At 45.5% G+C, this 22,092-nt stretch overlaps 1 protein-coding gene across 14 annotated transcripts in view; it reads left to right on the top strand.

Moving 5' to 3' along the window:
• The window catches only part of Gramd1b (GRAM domain containing 1B), a 228,321-nt gene that overhangs the window by 164,122 nt on the left and 42,107 nt on the right, over positions 1–22,092 (top strand). The window contains exon 1 of one of the 14 annotated variants that reach the window (XM_060371977.1): positions 10,686–11,048. The exons of 11 other annotated variants lie outside the window; for them this stretch is intronic. In XM_060371977.1, the coding sequence (XP_060227960.1) occupies positions 10,999–11,048 (50 nt within the window). In that variant the 5' untranslated portion in view covers positions 10,686–10,998. Of the gene's footprint in view, positions 1–10,685; positions 11,049–22,092 lie in introns of those variants that run through there. 2 more of the 14 variants (XM_060371987.1, XM_060371960.1) reach the window with 2 other exon arrangements.

Below are 22,092 nucleotides of genomic sequence, written 5' to 3'. Positions count from 1 at the left end.
TCTTTTTTCTTTTTTTTGGTCAGGACTGGGGTTTTCACCCAGGACCTCGTGCGTGAGTCAAGTGCTCCAAGGCACAGCAACAGCCTTCAAACATTTTGTATGAGACACACTTAAACTGCAGTTTATAGATCTTGATATCAGGGGTTTGGTGAGTCAAATGCAAAATTATTCAGAAGAAAACAAGCCAGTTCTCCAGAGCTTGTCTCGTGGCTGGTTTCCATCTTGACTACAAATGTCAGCATGCAGGGGCCCGGCAGCGGGCCGAGTTTGGGTAGCAGCTCCTCCCTCCCACTTGAGCATATTTTATAAGACTTCCAGGAAGCTGCACAGGGCCATTTCTGTTCCTGGTGGGGGTTTAGATACCTCTGATTTGCTCCAAGACCCACAGGGATGGCTAGAGCATCGTTGATTGATACAGTATGTCCACCTGCTTTGGGAGAGAGCTGTTGTCCCTGTTCCTCCCATCTGTTGAGAATATTCGGTCCTTTGGAGATTAATAGAAAAGACAGCATTATTTTTTGTTCCTTTTGTGCCTTCTGTTAGCTCCTTTTTTGGAGGAAGCTTCGCAGAAGGTAACTGTTTTGGGTAGGAATTGTATTGAAAGATCAAAAAGCTTTTTCATGACGGAGATTTGTGGATGTGCTTCTGGCTCCTGACAATGCCAGGGATACTCCAAGTCTCTGTCTAGAGCAGAAACATCTACAGAATAAAAACACGTAGAGACAGTTAGTCGTTTTCAATACAAGAGTTGGAAGTTTCTGTGCCCATTGCTATTCTGCAGCCTCATTAGGTGTCTTGAGCTGCTGGGTACTGTCCAGCTACATGTGATGGTAGGAGGTTTTGTGGAAGTCCTTTGGACCAAAATGAGGACTTGAAGCCTGCTTGTGAACTCGGAGCTTCTATTGCCCCCTCTTCCTGCAGTGTTTGGCTGCTTAAACTCTTATGGCACTCCCATTGCTCCAATCCCAACATGCCATTTCTTTCCTTCTTTCTTTGTTTTTTTTTTTTTTTTTTTTTTTTTTTCTTTTTTCTGCTTGTTTGTTTGGTTTTTGAGACAGGGTTTCACTGTGTAACAGTTTTGGCTGTCCTGGAACTCACTCTGTAGACTAGGCTGGCCTTAAACTCACAAAGATCCACCTGCCTCTGCTGCCTGAGTGCTGGGATTAAAGGCACCCAACCTTGACATGCCATTTCTTAACATTTACTTTGAAGGCTCAAAGAAGCCAGACTCTTCTTTCTTAGGTGTTCTCTCTGCTTCCGCTCACACACTTGAAAGCTGGTTTCCCTTAAGGCATCCTATTACACTAAAAATATGTATTTTGCTGTTTTTTTGTGTAGTTTCCAAATCCATGCTATCTGCCCATCTTCTTGGAGCAGTCTGTTATCTTCTAGGCAGACTCCTGGCAATTGGTAAGATTATTCCCTCACTTGCTTAAGGTGATGAGGCACACATGGTGAGCTATTGTCACATGCAATGCTCCTGGTCTATGTGGACCAATAGGATCTTCTCCATGGAAATTAGACTTTCACATTCTTTTCAACATCATAGAAGAAATGTGTTAATGCAGGTCCAGGCTTATTCTGTGGTAATCCTTGTGCCAGGCAGGTTCACTACTTTATTGCCGATCTTTTTACTTAGGTCTCTTCTATACCTAATTTTTTTTTCCATTCTCTGTTAGGTTGGACTAGAAGAGTCAAGCATTTAGAGGTGCAGTGCTTCCCAGCTGCCCAACACAGCCATCACAATGTCATTTTGTTGGTTTTCCCTGGAGAGACAGGTAGAGATGATGTGTTCAGAAGAGAGGAAGTAGGGAGAGCAGGGTTCAGTAACACTGGCTGGGTTTTTGTCAAGTCAGCATGGCTGCCTTTTGCCTCACATTTCATACTCCAATGCCCCCCCCCCCCCCGCCTTTTGTTTTTTTGAGACAGGATTTCTCTGTGTGGCCTTGGCTGTCCTGGACTCACTTTGTAGACCAGGCTTGCCTCAAACTCATAGAAATCTGCCTGCCTTTGCCTCCCCAAGTGCTGGGATTATAGGTGTGTGCCACCACCATGCCCGGCTAATATCTCATTTTAAACTGTGTCTTTTTATTTGAAAAATTAGAAAAGTAAAGAGTGAATATGGAATTTTAGAGAAAACAAAATGACCCGGGGGTCAGCTCCTTTAGTCCCTTTAGTCCTCTCCTGTAATAGATAAAACTGAGGCCCAGAGTAAAGGTAGGTTATACCACCTTTATATTCATATTCTACAAGGATAGAAGTTGTCTTACAAGGTAAATGTTGGGTTGTGGCACAGAACTACTCCCCCCAGCCCGAATCATCCCCATGAGAGACAAGTACATATTCTGTTCCTCACTGGGAAGCCTGCCTTGGGACAATAATCTGAGCATCCCAGGTACCACCTTTAGGAAGAATGACTTAGCAGACTAGCAGCTATAGGTACACACATGCGAAAGGAAGGTCCACACCAAGAGAAGGGATCTGTAGAAAGGGACCCTCTACACTGGTGGCCAACCCAGCCTGGCAAGCACATGGACATCAAGCACATGGCAGAACCTCCCAACCTCTGTGCAGTGAATCTAGAGAACTCTCTCTGTATTTATTGCGACAGGACAGCCTTCTCGGGCACTCTCCCGAGACTGTACTAGACCAAATGGGAGCTGGGTAAGGATACTTAGCAAATGGTTGCTGGGGCTTTGCTTGCCATCTGGCTTTTGTGCTTGCTGACTCATCAACCAACCTTTTAAGACATGTCAGATGGTACACAGAAGCCCCTAGCTGGGGACTGGCTTATCTCATTGGCCAGGATTTCTTCCTAAGTCATCCTGGACCTACAGCCTACCAGTGTTGTTTTCACGGTGTGAGCTCTATTAGCTACCGAAGATAAGAGAGGTTCTTTAGTTTAAAGAAGCAGTGAAATTTGGGTAGAGGAAGATGGAAGGAACAGACCTATTGCTTAAGCTTTGGGCCAGCAGCAGCAGAGACTGTTCTTAGGCACATGTCAGCATCTTAACTGGGACAGCCAGCAAGCAGGCTTCCCTGTTTAAGACCTTAATCTGGTATTAAGAGGAGGTCAGTCACCTCTGCAGAGAGGTGATTTGGAAAGGGGCTTAATATGCCCTACCGTCCTGAAGAGGGCAGAGCAGTGGGAGCCATAGCATGGTCATCTGCCTATTGCAAGGAGCTGGTACTTTAGACATTGGAAAGTGGAACAAAAAGCCTTTGGATTTGACCCTGTCCTTCAGCTTTAGCTGTGTACCTTATATAGTCTTTGTTCACACACATTCCTCTGTGGTAATTAGTAGATGCTTTATGATAGGAAGAGAGCCTTTAGAAAACTCAGAGGAGAGCCTGCTGGGGGCTTATTGGGAAATATTTTTGGAAGCAAAGCTGTTCTCCAGCTCCATAGCTTTCCTGGTTGGAAGGATATGAAAGAGTCAGGATTGGGGTAGGGGAGAGGGAGGTTGAACTTTCTTGTACCTGGAATAGACTTTAGCTAGTGCTGTGAAAGCTCCTGAACTGAGAGCCATCTCTAACCTAGACAAAGGTAGTTCTTGTATTGAGACAGGTAGATGCAGTCTGTCCTTGGGGAAGGGTGAGTCTGCTACCTACGGTGAAGGGAAGTTCTCAGAGAGGAATTCAGCTGTGTGTTAGCCATCTGCAGCTGCTGCTCTGGTAGGTGTGGGAGTGGCTGAGGTATTAGGAAAACAGCAGCCTGCCCAGGTAACCTCCATGCTATTGTGTTCCCACATTATTTAGGGACTCAGGCACTCAGAGAGCAAAGTGATCTTTCTTTGATGGTGGCGTGGCTGGGTCTACTGAGATAGAGCCCCATGTGGAAAGTGGATGTTGGTAACATAGCAGACTATCCACAACGATGTCTCCAGGAGTGCCGTAAAGAGCATTCAATTAAGTTGTTTATGTTGTTATTGTTTAAACCCTTTCCATCCCAACCCTCAGATGTGGGCAAATTCGTTGACTTTAGTTTGCGTCATGAAGAATGGGTTAGTGAGCTGGGTGGTGGTGGTGGTACACACCTTTAATCCCACCACTTGGGAGGCAGAGGCTTTCACATCTCTCTGAGTTGTAGGCCAGTCTGGTCTACAAAGTGAATTCCAGGATAGCCATGGCTACACAGAGAAACCCTGTCTTGAAAAACAACAAACAAACTAAGCAAAACAAAAAATAATGGGTTAGTGATCTGTCCAGGTGTTAGAGCTCTTCAGCCCTGTTTGAAGCCACCCTGCTAGCAGGTTCTTAGGTTCTTGGTTCTTGGACAATCACAATGACCTGTACAGAAAACAGCCTGTTTTAGGATGCTCTCTGTTAAGTGAAGCTGAGCCCTGCTCTTGAGCTCCCCAACCCCGCCCACCACTGCTCCTACTCCATACTTTTCATATCAACTCTCAAAGTTGTTCCGAAGCTCCTGGACTCCACAAAGAAGTATGCCGTCATGAGCTTCCTAGAGAATCATGACCACAAGGTCCTTCATCTGTGTTTCCTCCGGTCTTATTTTCTTTTTCTCTCTCCAGGTATGACCCCGATGCCTTTCTCTCTAGGAATGACCTAATGCCTTCCCTGGTTATAGCAGACAAGATGTTGTGAACACAGATGGGACCCTCTGCTTTCTCATGGGATCAGAGCACTTTCAGTGCCTGTCACTGTATATAGATTCTTCCTTGGTGTCACCAAATGGCCAGTTTAGATACAGGAGAAAAGATGCTTCCTAATCTTTTCCAAAGCACTTCTGAACATCACTAAACTCAGCCACAGCAAAATTTAAAGCCAAAAGGAGCAAGTAGAGTTGGAATGAAGTAAAAAAAAAAAAAAAAAAATCTGAAGGCCAGAGAATGGTAACACTAGGATTTGACCATTTTGAATTCAAGTCTGTAGACCTGGGTGAGTGGCATCTCAGTGTACTTAATACACACACAGACGTGCTCTGGATCCTGCTGACTCAATTTCCTCTGCTGTGAAACTGAAATAATAAGATTAAATGAGATATAACCCAGTGTTCCCTTCATTAAGTTCTCAGACAAGGGCTAGCCCGTCACCTTCTCATGGTATGTCTTATTCCATCATATGTCTTAGTCATAAAGATAGAAAAATGTCATAGGTTTAAATTTTTTTTCATTTCAAAATACAGATTTGAAGAAATTTTATATGTTACTAGCAGATTAGCCTAGAATTGATTCCTGAACTGTGTCACACTGTGATCCTTTTGGTGACCTTGGTGAGTACTGATATCTGTTTCCCCTCCTCCAGCGTTCTGACTTAACTGGAGTGGGAGAAGACCCAGGCAGTGGAGTGGCTCAAACCTGAGCTGATTCTGATGCAGCAAATGTGAAGTACAGGTCTACACCTGCAGTGGATTTGGTGTTGATCCTGGCTGAAAACGAAAAACCTAGAATTAATGCTTATGAATATCTAGAAAAAGTAAAGCAGTCATACAGACAGCATTGATTTTGTTTGGATAAGGCTCTAAAAATTGTGGTGAGTGTATGTGTTCGTGGTGAATCAGGATTTAACTGATACATAGAAGGCTCTACTGTGCAATCTCTGTCCGTAGGGAGCTAAGATTAGGCCCTATTTTGTTATATCTGGTCCTAGGGAAAGCTAGAATTCCCCCAACGTCACCAAGTGCATGATGAAGTTACAGATGGATTCTTGACTTAGTGTCAGTAGATTGAGCACTGAAATGTAAGCACATGGGTCTCTAGCATCAGCATCTTCTCCGTCCTTTGAGACATATCTTGTTTTGGGTTTTTATTATGTAGACACCCTGATGTGAAGGATGTAGTATTAACAAGGGCCTCTGGCTTACAGCTAGGTCAGAATTCATCAGTGTTCTCATTTGGATACCTCTAGTTCTGGTCTTGTGGAGTAGAGTCTGTGTTGATCTCAAGAAAGGCATAGTGGAGACTTAAGGGACATTAGTTTTTCTGCGTTAGTAGTTATAAAACCTGGAATATTCTGAATAGAGTACCAGAAGACCAGAGCAGCCAATGCTTTTACACTAATAAATAAATAAATAAATAAATAAATAAATAAATAAATAAATAAAACTTGCGATCAGTGGAGTCCAAATCAGCAGACAGAAACAGTGCCAATAAGTTGAACAGTGAAATTAGTATTAAGAATTGTTACTTCCCCCCCGCCCCCACAGGGTTTCTCTGTGTAGCCTTGGCTGTCCTGTACTCAGACACAGACATCTGCTTCTGCCTTCCAGAGTGCTAGGATCACAGGTGTGTATCACCAGGCCTTGCTAACAAGTATATTTTAAAGGCACAGAGGAAAAAAAAAAAGTCACAGTAGGAGCACTTACTCCCTATAGCTAGAAGCAGAAAACTAGCTAAAGAATTGACCTTGTAAGAGGGCTGAAGTCCAAGGCTTACACTCAGAGTTCTTCCAAGAGTCTGTGTGTGTTCAGGCTCAATGTATGTAGAAGGTTCTTAAGATGCTGCAAGGTATTTATTTTGTTTGGCAACTTTTTATTGGGTACCTGTAAGGGACATTCTTTTTACTTGTATCATCTCTCTAGTGCCCTCTACTGGCAAGACCTAATGCTGTGTCTGCTTTCAAAGAAGAAATACATCAGGGAACAGCTCCCACCATTACAAGGGAGGGCAAAGAAGGGTGAATTTAGAGCCAAGGGGCAAAAGTATCCTGATAACTGGCCAAAGAAGGAACAATGAGATAAATCTTCTAAGGTGTTTCATGCTGCAGAATACAACAGCAAATTCCATTACCAAATGCCTTTTACTTGAGTAGGTATTTATGGAAGAAGCAAAGAATGGTGAGAAAGCTGATTTAGTCTGAAGCCAGGCTTCCGCTACTCTACTTTTTAAACAGTTTGAAATAAAAGTTACATGATGTATAGGAAATTTTGTGAAATTCTTATCCTTGTCTCTAGCAGTCGAAAGATTTTTTGTAAATATCAGATCCTCCTCCTTCCTCCTTTGACATATTGCACATACTTCAGGAATACTCTAGATGTCTGTCTGTACTTTAGAAAAGCTCTCATGATTGGGATGGCAGGATAAGACAATCAGATTCATTTTTTTGCCTATCATTCTATATCATTCCACAAAATCAGGTCCAATTAGAATGCTTGAGTGCTTCCTCTGGATAAGTCTTCATTGTGATGCAAATAAGATTCATAGATATAATAAGACTTATCCTGTGATCACAGCTTCCCATTCTTGTCAACAACAATTAAGCATTTGTGGTGAACAGTATACTGTGTGGACAGCAACCTTCTTTACATAAAACACTTGAATATTGCTGAGTTCAGTGCGACTATTTGGGTCAAGAGGATTTGCAGACACACTTTTTTTTATTTCTCCAGAGCATTGCCTGGAATGTGGCTTTAGTACTGCACAGGACTCTGAGAAACCTCATTTCCACTGAGAACATAGCTGGTGTTTGCTCTTTCTCAGGGAAAGGTTTAATTCAGGAAAGGCTACCAACTTTTGCCTCAGTTTCCTAAATTAATTTACAGAAGTGCAGTTTGGGCATTTAGGTACCGATAGCTTAGCTGCTGACATGTGCAGATTGAGTCAGAAGCCAGCACTCATCTGTGGAAGTCTAGTCAGCCATGTGGTAACTCTGTGATTGACAGGTGCTGCTAGTAAGTGACTTAGGCCTTGAGACATCTCAGAAGCTGCTGCTTTTCCTGTAGTGTGATGAGAAGCCCAGGGAAGGCAGGTTGGATGCATTCAGATCCATGCTCTGCTGTTCAGCTATCGTTAACTACAGCAAAGCCATAGGACCCTATGTAAAAGGTAAAAATTCATCATCTGAAAAATGGAGACTAAGAGCATCCATCTTTGATATTGTTGGTAGGATTACATGGAATCATCTGCTTAGCAAATTATATTAAACTTAACCTCAAATGAGGAGCTCCCATAAAGAAAAGAAAACTTACGTTCCATAACAAAGTAGAGCAAAGTCTAAATTATTTGATATATAACTTTCTGAATGAAATCTATGTTGGACATAGCAGTCAAAGAACATGTTGGTAATCTTTTGGGGTTTTTTTTTGTGACTATATTAAAGACTCCCAAATCTGAAGCTTTGTATAGTTAAGTCTTCATATAAAACATAAAGTTGGTACTGAACCTGCATTTGAAATTATGCTTGTCTTATCCCTGATCTTTTTGCTATCGTTACTAGTATAAACCACGAACATGCTAACAGTTGGGTCCAGACAAGAGAAAGATGAATCTGTAATTTATAATCAACATGGAGAGTCTCTGAGAAGTCAGCTCAGTGTGTTCAGAGTCTTGTAGTGAGGAACTGGGGAAGAGAGGGCAAGGAAGGACTTGGTTATCTGACCGCCAACATCTTGCTTACTATCCTGATGGAGATTTACCCAGTGTGAAGATACTGGCCAATCACCCCCTACTCCTGTGTGCTGGTAAGACAAGGCCATTCTGTGGCATAAAAGAAGCAGGTAGGAGACAGAGTTCACGACAGAGAAGGAAGAATGAGTTGAGACAGTGTGCAGTTTCCTCGGGTTTGCCTTTCTTTGGAACTGAGACTCTAAGCAACCAAAGTGAGACCAGACAGTCTCAACACATCTGCTTCTTTGATCTCACAAGCCTGCTCTGTCAACAGGGTGTAGAAGGAAGCAGTCTTGAAGAGACCTGTCATGATGAGGCTGCAGGGCCAGCAACCTAAAGAATGAGGGGTTTTGTTGTTCCCACCGGAAGCTCAAGAAGTATTAGTGCTCAGCCTGGATTTGATGAGCAGGATAAGGTGGCACTGAGTGGGTCATAGCAATTATTCACTTTCAGCATGTTCTATACACGGAGAGCAGACAGACAAGTGCCGTCTCCTCATAGGAAGACCCAGCCTATTCTATCTGCCAGCCCACTGGCACCGACTGAGGTTCTAAGGGACAAAGCACAGGCATTAGAAAAACAGATGCAGTATTCCCATGGAGCCACTAAGTCAGAATCTCAAGGGATTAAAGTTTGGAATGTAGTCATGAACAGTCGTGCTTTAACCCGGAGTTGGATTTTCCTTTCTACATCCCTCTATAGACTATAGTTCTCCAAATTTTACAAGCACACCTAGGGCTTTGGATAGTGCTATTGGAGTGCTATCGGATCTGAAATGCCTCTCCCCAAGGCCCCCACAATGGAGGAATGACCAACCTGTGGTACTTTGGGGTAGGCGGGGAGGTTTTGGGGGGTGGGGCCTTGTTGAGAAAGTATGATCATGGAAGGCAACTTCAGGGTCCCAGCCACTTCCTTTGTCTTTGCATCCTGACGTCCATGAGTGAACAGGTTTCTTACTCTTCACACTTTGGTCCTGTTGCGCCAAGATAGGACCATCGACCATAAATTAAAACCTCAGAAACAGAGCTAGAGAAAATCTCTCTTCTCTTAAGTTGCCCACTTCGGGTATTTTGTTGCAGAAATGGGACACTAACCTGAGTTGCTGATGGTTGTGAGGCCAGAATCAGGTGACCTGGCTCGCCAATTCAGCCTCTGCATCACGTACTTTCTTGTACTGTGGCAGAAACTGTGACATGAAGCAACTTTAGGGAGGAAGGATTCACTCCGGCCCAAAGTTGGAAGGGGACAGACAGTGCACTGTGGCCGGGCAAGATGGAGGTGGGCAGCTCCGTGGCAGTGAGTGCACATGATAGCCTGTTCATATTTTTTCTCGACTCAGGAAGCAAAGATCTCAAGCCGAAACTGGAGCCTGCCTATAACTTTTAACCCTGTGGCCCTATGTCTGCCAGCTAGGCCCCATGCCGAGAAGGTTCTCTGTTCTTCCAAAACAGCCAACAGCTGGGAATCAAGTATTCAAACACATGAGCCTTTGAGGGACACTTCCCACTTAAACAGCAACTTCCTTGCCATAGTACCTTCCCCTTTTCTAGGACTCGGCATCTGTTACATGGGCTACATAAGCCTAGTCAGGTGGCTGTATGGAGATCTGAATGACTTCGTATGAATATGTGCTTTGAAAGTGGTGAATGGGTTGAAAGGTACTTGTTAGCACAGTGATGGAAGAGGACAGCAGACAGATGTTAGAATTTGAAAACTCAGATGACCCCACCTTGTCATGAAGGCAAGGGCTTAATGTGGGTTTTCCTCTTTGGTTGGTGAGAGTTGGACCTGCTCTGGAAGCTAGCATTGCTTTTTCTGTTGCCTCATAAGCAGCGAGGTGCTGTCCTGAACAGGTCCTCAGCCATTTTCTTGTGCACATTTTAGTCTCCAGGGCTGTCTTCCTTCTGCCTATTCCCGGGGCTCAGGCAGGGAGAGCAGCTGTCATCCTATGAAGGATGCAAGCTTCTATTTGGAGCTCAGCACCTGTGTTTTTATTTCTCGTCACCTCCTTGATACATGCTGACCTAATAGGCAACACCTGGGAAGTAATCGGTGACAGCAAAGGGAACAGAGGTTCCCAGGAGCATCAGCTTGTGTTTTGTCAGATTTGGGGATGAAGAGGAAATAATGCCTGCAGCCCCAGTAGCTCTGCCCTCCGAGCTGGCATGAATAATTGAGAGCTGGCAAGCTGACTGCACCAAAGAGTTGCATTATGTAAACCGGCAGGCTGTGTGTGTGTGTGTGTGTGTGTGTGTGTGTGTGTGTTCCTGCTCAAGAGGGTGTGTGTCTGCCGCCTGTGCGCCTGCGTGCCTGAGCTTAGAACAGCTGTCTGTGAGGGAGTCGCAGAGGGAGGGAGGGAAGGAGAGAGGAGAGAGAGAGAGAAACGCAAAGGGACTTCTGTACCGCTGCATGGCCACACCAAATAACAGCCACAGAGGGAGGTGGGGGGAAAAGAAAATAAAAGGGTGCCATGCTTGAAATTCCAGAGCAGTGCGAAACAGCAGAACAGGAGAGCACCCCCAGCCTATGTAAGCTGTGTTCCCAGTCCCCTCCCCAGTAGACACAGGGCTTTTGGATGGGCATGGAGGTGAGTGCCCTCCAACCTCCTCAGGGCCCCTGCTCCCCGTCCCCGCCCCCACTGCCCAATGCATGAATGAATGAGTTTTCTGCACTGCACTCTGCTACGTTCCTAATGGCTTCCAGGTTAGTGCTACCTCGTGCTGACGCTTGTGTGTGTTGTATGTCAGTCTATCTTTGTTTCCTTGTGGGAATTTTGGGAAGTGGGCCGTTATGTCCTGGAGTAGGGTGGGGGCCCCGGGGGCCTGGAGCATGGACCGGTCTGTCTGTCTGGTTGTGTGCTTTTCATCAAGTGGGACGCTGGCTGCTCAGGGCTGCCAAGAACACAGACCTTCTGAGGCAGAGTAAATCTGGAGTCCATGTTGATTGCTTCTGTTCTCTTTTCGGGGAATCAAGAAAGCAGCCAGTGTGACATCATGCTGCAGAGATGCCACATTCTTTCCCCTCCTGGCCTTTTCTCCTCTCCTCCATCCTTCCCTCCTCTGACTAGGAGCACCACCTGGGCTGAGTTCAGTGGTCCAGCCGTGAGGGGTGGCCCTGGGGTAAAATGGAACATGACTGATGGGGTCCCCTTTACCAGCAAGTTTTAGTAGAAGCCGTCTGACTTGAGTTAGGTGGTCAGGAGATGGAATTACTGGTGCGTCATAGAGGCGGCTGGGGGCTGCTGGGGGAGGCCGGACAGGCCATGTGCTCCTGTTCCCCACACACTGACTTCCTGTGGGTAGGAGGTGACAAGAGCAGTGACCAGGAAGATAGGGGCAGATAATGCTCAACCCAAAGGGAGAGAGGGCCAAGCAGCATATGGATCTGGCCAACAGAAGGAAAGGGCGAGAGTGGATGCAGGCAGCTTGGGATTCGGAAATAAAGGAGCTTGCTTTTTTTCCTGTGACTTAGCTGGCACTTGGATCAGAAACCTGCCATATGTTTTCAGAAAATAGACACCCAGTGGCCGGGGTCTCACTCCCCCACACCTCCCAGTATTATGAATTATTTACTTGATGCAGACAAGTGGTGAAAGGGGGTCGAGGGACTCACTCATCTCCCTCTGGCCTCAGCCAAGAGTTTAGCCAGGGATGGGAAAGCGATCTCTGCTAACAAACTGTTCTGGCCCTTGCCTGGTCTTGACTCTCCTGACAGCTAACCTTGGATGGGGGTGGGGTAGCACTACCCAGCTTAGAGAAGTCTGGGAGCAGCATGAGAAAAGCCAGCCTTGGAAGAGGAGACAGAGAAATGGGAGTGTTCTGTGCTTCCTGGGGCAGGAGAGTGCCGGTGTCCCGTGTAGAGGCCACGAATAGGAAGTAGCCCCTGAAGAGCTTGCTGGTGGGTGATGAGTACAGGACCTACTGGGGTGCTTGACTTGGTAGACTGTGAGTGAGTTGAAACATGGTATCAGGTGAGGACAGAAGGAACCTTAGGGACTTTGTCATCCTCTCCGCTTCCCCACCCGACTGGCCCTCAGAATTTCTGCTGCCACAGAGAGCAAACATACGGCTCTTCCAGTATTATGCAGTATTCCTGTCAAGTCCACGTCCCTTGTCTGCCGACATGGGAGAAAAAAAAACCGGACTCTCAGAAAAAAAATCTTTTTAAGTTGTGCAGAGTTGGAGCTGATAAACTCTTTCCGTAAATATTTAGGCTTCGTGGGCCCCGTGGTCTCTGTTAGGTACCCAGGTCTGTCTCAGACAGTGGGAATCCCTCTGGGGAGGTGAGCATGGGTGTGTCCACAATGACACATTTCTCTGAACCCCCTGAAAGTTTAACACGCCACTAAAATGTTTTGATTTGTTAAGAAAACAAACAAACAAACAAAAAAACCCAACCTATTTAAAAATATAAAATCTATGAATTCATCCAGGTAAGAATTTAAGGTTCATGGTTTTGCATCTAGCTTAGAGATATAACCCTATCAGCAAGGGAGAATTAGGACTGGGTGACACCATGCACCTTTATCCCAGCACTCAGGGAGACAGAGGCAGGCCATTGCTGTGAGTTCGAAGCCAGCCTGGTCTACAGGGCAGCCAAGGATACACAGAGAAAACCTGTCTTGAAAAACCAAAAAAAAAAAAAAAAAAGAGTGGGTGACTTCATCATTGTGGCACCGGAACTCAGGGCCTGCTAGTGAGGGGAAGTGGTGAGTGGGTGTGCTCCCTGTAGGGAGGTACATCAGTATGTAACACGTGTAGACACCCCAACCCTTAGCAACGATGAGGTAAAAGCAAGTACCCAGAGGCCCAAAAGAGAAAATGACTAATTCTAGATTTCCCTGATTCAGAAGGGCTCCAAAAATAGGTTTGCGCTCTGATTTCTAAAGCATATTGGGGGCGGGGAGGGAGGTGATCATTCTGCTCTAATCTGAGCCTGTGGGACCACTTCTTTGGTATGACAGCCACGTCTGGGCTCACCAGTGTATTGGGGCTGTGATCAATTGCTTTCCAATTCGGAGGACAAGTGGCCCAGCCAGTGGCTGAGGAGTCCACTGTCCTGTTATTGTGAGGGGTCAGCGTGTGTAGAGAGGCATAGGAGCTGTATGAAAATACCGCTCAGAAAAGAAATCAGATTTGTGTTATGGCTCCTTGGGTTGGGGGAAGAACTTTGGTGGGAAGCTACAGGAAATAGTTTGAGCTTTATCCGAGTTATTCAAAGGAGAAATGATTTGCATGCCAAATAATGGCTTCCATCACTTGACTCATAGGGGCCACCTGAACAGGGACTGGAGCCTGGGGAAGCAGCTGTGGGAAAGTGCCTGCCTCCAATGGGCTGGGTTCTGAATTTGATCCTCAGCATTACAAAATACAAGGCGACACATAAACAAAATTCATGTAGAATATTGTTAGGGAGAGAGAGAGAGATTTTTTTTAACTGTTTTTTAACTTCTGAGGGCAGGTCTGAGGAAATAAATTTCCCTACAATAAAGGAGGTAGGGAGTGAAGAAGTTACAGCCCAGGATGTGACCTCATGTTTTCCAAAGCTGTGAAGGAGGAAAATGGTATTAATTGTAATGTGATTTTAAGAATCCTGGGTGTGGTGGCAAGCACCTTTAATCCTAGCACTTGGGAAGCAAAGGCAGGCAGATCTGTACGACTTTGAGGCTGGCCCTGTCTACACAGTGAGTAGCCAAGGCTACATAGTGAGGCCCTGTCTCAAACACACAAACAAATGGCCAAACAAACAAGAAAGCTCTGGGGTTTCCCCCCACACCTTAAATGTATTTTAAATTGGGCAGATGAACTCTTTACTCTAACAGTCCTCATTATTCTGAATGCCCATGGCTTTAACATAATGGTTTTATTAGAAAGTCTATATGTGCCTGTGTATGTGTATGTGTGTGGGAGGGTGCACATTATACATGGGAGACCAGAGGAAGATTTTGGGAGTCTTCCTCTATCATCTACCACCTAATTTTTTTTTAAATTTTACTTTTTAAAATTTTTCTTATTTTATTTATTCATGTTTTTGGGACATGGTCTCTCACTGAACCAGAAGTGTTTCAAGCTAGGTCAGTTGAGCTAGACTGGCCATCTCCTGGGCTCACTCTGTGTCCAGCCTCCAGTGCAGGGGCGGGGAAGGGGCTTACAGGCATTTGTGCATCAATCTACATCTGGCCTTTTAAGTGGATTCTATATATTTGAACTCAGATCTTCTTACTTTCACAGCAAGGGATAGAAAAAAAAAATGGGAGCTAGGTTTGAACCTGAGAGGTTAACAAAGGTAGCAGGTGGCTATACCAGTGAGTTGAAAGCTGTAAGGCAAATGCCACGGGATGCTGCTTTTCTGTGCCCATCCACCTGCTGGTGCAGCTGCCCACCCGTATAGGGTCTTTCATCTGCCGTCATCCTGGGGTAATCTCTCCTACCTGTGTGGACGTGAGCCTGAGCACAGACAAGGCAGCAATGCTGAGCTGATTGTGGGCTCAGGCTGCCTGCATCTTGTTTCTGCACGCTTCGCCTAATTTAGATCTGAGTCCTTCTGTCCCAGAGATGTTGAGGCTCTTGGCGCTTTACAGTGTGTTCTTTCCCACCCTCCTCTCACATTCTTGTGGGGGTGAAGAGAATATACCTTCATTTTTCTCTAATAATTAAGGCTGAAGCTCAGAGTTGGGGTGGGGGGTGTTGCCTTGAAATTATACACAGGGAAGGGGCTGAGTCAGAAGGGCCACCTAATTTCTGCCGTGCAGGTCTATGGTTCTTCAGCTTAGCTGCCTTGACCTGTGGTGATGAGAGGTGTTCCCACTAAATCCAAGTAGTTCCTGTAACATGGCATTAGTTATTTGCACATTGGTCTCATCCTTCAGATTGGAAATTTAGTCAGAGATGGAATTCTTCATGTCAAGACATGATGTGGACATGGTCAAGACATGGACCATGTTTCAACTGATGGATGGCATAGGATGGGATGGGTTGAATATGTGTACATTTGAGTGCATGTAGAGTCCAGAAGGCAACCTCTTTGGTTTCATCCTCAAGGATGCCAACTATCTCCATGAGCCAAGGTCTTCCATGGGCCTCAAACTCACCCATTAGGCTTAGCTAGCCATGTAGCTCTAGAAATCCTCCTGCTTCTGCCTCCCCAGAAGCAAAATCACAACCGGGTTCTCATGCTTGTGAGCACTTTACCAACCTAAGCTACCCTTGCTTCACCAAGCCCAGGCTACACTGATTTTGCTGAGGCTGGGGGAGGGGCACTGGAAATTCTATTCAGTTGAACTCCTCTTTGCCTTATTTGACTAGCTGGTGGTCTCCCAGTGGACTGAAAATCTTTTCCAAGGGGCTTCCTGAGATAGCTTAGCATCTGCTTTGACAAGGTCCCGTAATCCTGAGCCTTGTAGATTTTGAAATGTTTGGGGTAGAGTTGAACTTAGATTTGGCAGAGGCCCCCTAGAGCCACATTTAAAATTGTTAAGTCCCTACTCTGTGCCCACTGTCATGTTCAATGTATATGGATACAGAGACCCATGACCTAGCCATTGCCCAGTGGGGCCCTGAGAGTGAATTTATTTTGTACAGTTAGAAGTGCTTAGAGAGTACTTGCTTGGTGATGTTAACTGAGATTAGTTTTATTTTTAAAGACAAATTCAGAGCAGTGGGAGGTGGGGAGGGAGAGAGAGAGAAAAAAATTACTATTGATGAAGTCCTTTTAAGAGACATTTGTACTTGCCTGCATTGGCCTGTTGTTGAAATTCCCATGCAGAGGTCCCCAGGCTGTGGTTCCCACTTTTGAAGGCCAAGTTCCCAAAATTGAGTAAAAGTGTGACCACTAAGACTTCTTCCAAACTAGGCTGTTAGAGATCACACAGTCAGCCCAGCAGAACTGGACACCAGTCCTTAAGTACTTGCTCTGTTGAGACCCCTTTCAGGGGGATGAGATTGTGGCACACCAGCAGGTTCTGCCTGTGATTTCAGTGTCCTTCTGCCTCAAAATTTAAGACTCTCTGCCTGGTGAAAGTAGTAGTCAGTATAGAACCGTACTCTCCCTTGTACCTCTTATTCAGGTAAGGCAGACAAGGAACACAGACAAGGAACACATGTTCACAGAGAGATTTGTCGAGTCCACCAAAGAGCTCATAATTTTAAACCCAGATACTCTGATGTCTAGACAAAATGACAAGGCCAGCCAAGAGTTTGGAAGTGATGTCATGTTTCAGTTTTTATCAACTCAGAAGTCAGAATAAAGACCAAGAGCTGGAGTTATAAGGAAGACAGACTTGGCCAATTTCACAAAGGTATGTCTAAGAGAGTGCCTGGACCTGATAGAATGGATAGCTCTGTAATCCTTCAGTGCATGCCTGTGACCCCAGCATGTGGCAGATGTTCTCAGAGAGGCACTGGGGAGCTTCTCTAGAGACAAGACCCCACCTCCAACAGTGTCTATTATAGTAATAAAAAGCGAAACCACGGAAGCATGGCCATTTAGCTCCTGTAAGATTAGAAAAGAGAAAGGAGTGATGGAGTGATGACTCTGGGAGGGAGCAAGGCCGCTTTGAATGAGTGGTCGGTCCTTCAGAAAAGTGCTGCAGAGAGGCAACACTTGAATTTTTGATGTAACACTCAGAAAGGAACCAATGTGTGAAATTTTAGAAGAAAACAGAACAGAAAGTGGGAACTCTCAGGCAGAGGTGAACTTCGGTATGAACAAGAGAATGGCCCAGGGAGGCTGGGAAAACAGGGATAGAGAGATACAAGGTCAAATAGGGAAAACAGCACGATGCGTTCTAGGAAGTTGGTCATTAAGTAAATGCCTTGGAGGAGATGAATTTTTCTCTCCAGGAAGTGGGAAAAGGAAGCAGTGTGATTGGGTGTAATCTGTGACTATGACCGGCTGTCTGACTTCGGACTGGCTCTGTAGCATACTTGGTGTTGTCCATAGTGACTACAATTTGTTTCTCTTGGAACTATCCACAAAGATAGCAGCAGTCCTGGCTTCTCCCGTACTCTGGAAGGACCCAAACGAACTTTTTTTTTTTTTTTAGGAAGAGGGGAAAAGTGGGTCAGGCTCTTTTGGCATTTCAAGCATGGAGCCCCAGTTCCACTGCAGGCTCTGGTCTCCATGGAAATGAAAAATAGTGTTTGTCATGCCTGTTCCTGGTTTGAATTCCAAACTCTGGGCTCAACAAGCTGCAGGAAGGCCAGGCTGTGGGGAGTGGGGTAGATGGAGGCTCCAGCCATTGTGAAGAAGGGCCATTCTCCTTGGCTTGAGCATGAAAAGGCCTTTGCCCTGACCAGCCCTCTCTTTCCTCATCACTTCTCTGGACCATGAATGCCAGTGTCGGGGTAACTGATGTTCTGCTTTTCTCTCTTTGGCCCAAGACTTTACATGGACCGTGCCCTTGTGTCAATTGTTCAGTTAATTCATCAACAACCGAAGTCACTGCTAAGACTTCTCCAGCAAGTATGTACCCAGTGGGAATAAGGTTAGATGGTCTGACAGTCACAAGGCAGCAAGTGTTTAATGGGCTGTGTCACCTTTCAATTACTTCATAAGATTTTTTTTTTTTGAGAAACAATTTTAAAACATTCCCTGTATTGTTCTTTTTCCATTTTATTATATGGTTGTGTGCATGGACCTGTTTGTGTGCATAGGTACAGATACACATGGAGTCCGGAGGTCAATATCAGATGTTTTCCTTGATCATTTTCCATATATTATATTATTATTATTATTTTGAGATAAGATCTCTCACTGAACTGGGAATGCTCTAACTTGGCTAGACTAGCTGACCAGCCAGCCCAAGGGGCCTTCTCTCTGCCTTCCCAGGGCTTGAATTACAGGAGCATGTAGCTATATGGAGCTTGTGGATGCTAGAGATGGAACTCAGGGTCCTCATGGTTGTGTGGTGAGCATTTTACCAAAGGGAACCCATGTTCCTTGGCTTCTAAAGACTGGAGAATAGGAATCAGTAAGTGAAGCCAAATGAACACTGGAAGTAGCCTGGGTTATAGACACTGAACCTGCAGAGGGGTCACCAAGTCATTCTGAAAGGGTAGAGGGAGCTGAATGAGTCTCTCAGTCTCTCTCTCATTCTTGAAGCAGTTAGAGAGGCCCATTATAAGCTGTCAGGAGGTGACAGCCTCAGTGTCCCAAAGGGACAAATATATACCTTCTCAGGGCTGTCTGTCTCATTGCCCACCTGTCCCAGGTCATCCCAGTTGCCACACAAGATGTAACTATATGTTCTTTCCTAGAAGAAACTGGCTCCAGGGTAGAATTCTGCCAGGATTAGACTTTAGATTATGGGTAGAGAACAGGTTCCATCCATGACCACAGGGAGCTCTTTGCATGAAGATAACAGTACATTTTCCATCCTTTCAGTTTCCACCTCGTCCAGCATCCTAAAGTGTACGTTGGTGCAAAGTTTCTGAGATGTGTCTTGGTGTTTACTGATTTTTAAATGTACTGATCAGTTCCTCTCTAGGAAGGAGATGCCACAGGAATCAGGGACCCAGCTGGGATTTGTGATTTAGGACATTTGCACCATCTAGAAGCCTAGTGGGTCTCCCCTTCCCACCCACTGTGCTGTGGCTTTTGGTGGGTGCAGACATTAAATTCAGAAACCTTTTTAATGGGCAAGGAAGCACGAGAACTCTGAATTTGAAACCAGGGCAGGCAGGCAGGCAGGCAGGCAGGCAGGCAGGCTTACTGATGGAGACATTTGCAAGCAGCATGTAAATTCTTTGCAAAGCGTTACCTACACACACCTGTAGCCTTCTTATCTCAGACACACGGACATAGGGCCATGAGGAAACTCAAAGGAGAGTGGCTAATTCACATGAATATTTGCAGTGGAGTTCTGGAGAACGAGGGAGGATTATTGATGAGGCTTCAGAACTGGCACTGAGGTGGATCATACGGAGATCAGTTACAGGAACCAGCTTTTGCTAGATGCTGTGAGTGACAGGGAAGGGGGAGGGGCCTGTGAGTGCCAGTGATAATTAGCAGGGGGCCAAAAGCTTCCTGGATCCCCCACTGTCCTCCAGTGGTTCTCCTTTCTGGGCTCCATCCATTCTGCTCCAGCTCTCTATACTAGCAGGTCACATAATGAGTTGAGAGTAATTTTTTACCATTCCAGGGCCTCTGCCTACCTGTGGCATTATTAAGAAGGCTCTGAGGCCAAGGACATTTAGGTATATCATTTATTTATTGATCCTTCAAAGGTTTCTCTTTGGACATACAGTGGTTCTGCAGCTTTGGAGTGGTTCTCATGTAGGATGCAGATTCTGAAAATGATCAGCTGGAAATCAGCTGGAGATGGTATGTGGGCAACACTTGGGTCCTGTAGTTTTAGGAATCACGCTTTGTGTTGCCGACGCCCCCCTCCCCAATCCCCCATCCTCCATGAGTAATGTCCAGCAACCCAACAGGCCCCCAACAAGCCCAGGAGGTTGAGAAAAGAGGCCAAGGGAGTTTAGAATCCATTTTGATGGCTCAGCTGTTTATGGGGACTAGTTATGCATCCGTTATTATCCTAAATATCTTTAAATGAGGAAAAAAATGAAACTCAGGAACCAAGGTAACAGAAAGCAAAAGGCTAAGCTGGAACTGCTCACGTGACAGGTTGGCAGTTTACCCTGCCTACTGCTTTGAGGTACATACAATGGCCAGACTTCAGATGCAGTGCTCTCCAGATGGCAATGCCCTGGAATAGACCAGGGAGTCACTTTTTAAAAGTTCCCAGTGCCCCTTGGCACAGAGAGGGTTGTAGCTATGCACTTGTTCGTTAAGGGCACTTCAGGGCTGGCTTTGGGAATCTCATCGAAAATGAGCTAGAGCGGTGGTGCTTGTGGGACCACAGGATTGCAGAGACAGAGGCTGCAGTCCAAGCAGGTGGAGGCACAGGGCATCCAGAGCGGCAGGTACGTATTTTGCAGTATCTGGGGCGGAAACAATCTTTCATAATGACAAACAAATAAACTTGAAGAAGGAACACCAGCTGACCATTGTGTTCTGCTCAGGGTTCTGAGAAATGCACGGGTGGCTGACCAGGGAGCTGGCACTCGGACAAGGTCTGCCTGTGCCTGCAGGACCTCACTAGGAATAAGGATGGGGAAGGAAAGCCAAGAAAAGTGGTGCAGTTGCCAGGGTACGTGAGGTGCAGGTTGGGGAGCTCGCGAAGACAGTCACTTTATAGAAAGAAAACCTTTGTCCTCCTGCTGCATTTCCCTATTGCTCAAGGACATCAGCCTAACCCGAGTCCAGGAAGTAGGCTATGACCACACCTAGCGTGAGATACTGTGGTCGGGCTTAAGGACATGTTTTTTTGTCAGCGAGGTTACTGGGACAGGAGTGAAATAGTCTTTGTTGCCGGTCTTACACATAGGAGAGGTAGGGATGAGTGGGTATCTTCCTGGTCAGCAGGGGTCTTAGTGGACCTATTATTAGGGAGATGGGATGATTATAGGACTCTCTGGAGCAGCTTCTTGTCACTCTCTGCATGTTCCATGCTGTTTAAGACCTTCATTTTATTCCTGCTGCTTTTTTCTTTCTCCTTTTTTTCTTTCTGTCCTCCCTTGGCTTCTTTGACTTCATGGTTTTTGCTTGGCTAAACACATTTTTCTGAACCTAATTCTTTGAGGAAAGCTTTCTCTCTTTCTCTCTCCATCTCACTCTCTCTCTCCCTCCTCTCTTCCTTTTCCCTCTTCATTCTACTTTCTTAGATCACACCAGCTTTCATTCTAATTAGAGGTCATGTCTAGCTCTGCCTCATTATAAATGTACTAAGCACAAGGATCGTTTTTTATTCACCTATGTTAACGTGAATGTTTGACATTGTACCAGGTGGCCAATAAATACTTCTGGAATGATAGTACCACATACAGAGTCACATCACCTTGGTGGTCAGGTACTTGGTCTCCTGTTTCTCACAGGCCAAGGACCCTTCCTGAATTCAGGTCAAGGATCTTGTCTATTGTCTCCTACATACTGGGCATGTAAGGTTCCTTTGACTCCCACCCCCAAATGTAACTAGTTAACTGTAATTCTATGAATACTGCTGGTAGGATCAGGTTAAGGGCACACAACAGAGTTTGAAAGGTAAGCTGCTCTACAAAATGCATAGAAACTGGCTTTATTTACTTAGCAGCATGTCCAAATCTACAGGACAATGGCTGATCTTTTAATAGGTTTAGGAATGCAGAAAGGCTAGAAATGACTCTGCCAAGGCAGAGCTTTGGTTGTAGAGATTTCTTCTTGTACACAAGATTGGCGTGGAGGCCAAGCATAGAAGAGGTCAATGACCTCTTAGTATTCTGGGTGTTTTTGCTTGTTTGTTGTTTTTGTTTTTAAGAAACCACTCAAATCATAGCTAAGACTATTGGAAAAGTCCAGGCAAGACACCTTGAGAACCTGGGATAGGACAGGAAGGGAAGAATGGGATAGAGCCTTAGAAAAACAGAATGCATAGGATGCGGTGGGTGGCACAGAAGGGATACCACTTCTGAGCAATGATGGTGCCTTTGGAGAAAGGCAAGGAATGGGCAGAGGTCTGGGAGAAAGATGGCTAGATGTTTGGGAGCTGAGGCTCTCAGGGGACATTTATCTGGAAGAAATATTTACTTGGCACAGTATTGTTAGGCCAGATTAGCAAGTGTGGATCCTGTGGCAGAGGAGACTTGCCAATGACAAGCTGAAGTCAAAGAATCAGTAGTGGCCACAGTGGTGAAGATCACATTTGGAAAAG

The sequence above is a fragment of the Meriones unguiculatus genome, chromosome 1 (assembly GCF_030254825.1).
Source record: "Meriones unguiculatus strain TT.TT164.6M chromosome 1, Bangor_MerUng_6.1, whole genome shotgun sequence".
NCBI lineage: Eukaryota > Metazoa > Chordata > Mammalia > Rodentia > Muridae > Meriones > Meriones unguiculatus.
Note: the sequence above shows the minus strand (reverse complement) of the source record. Positions and strands in the feature narration are given on the sequence as shown.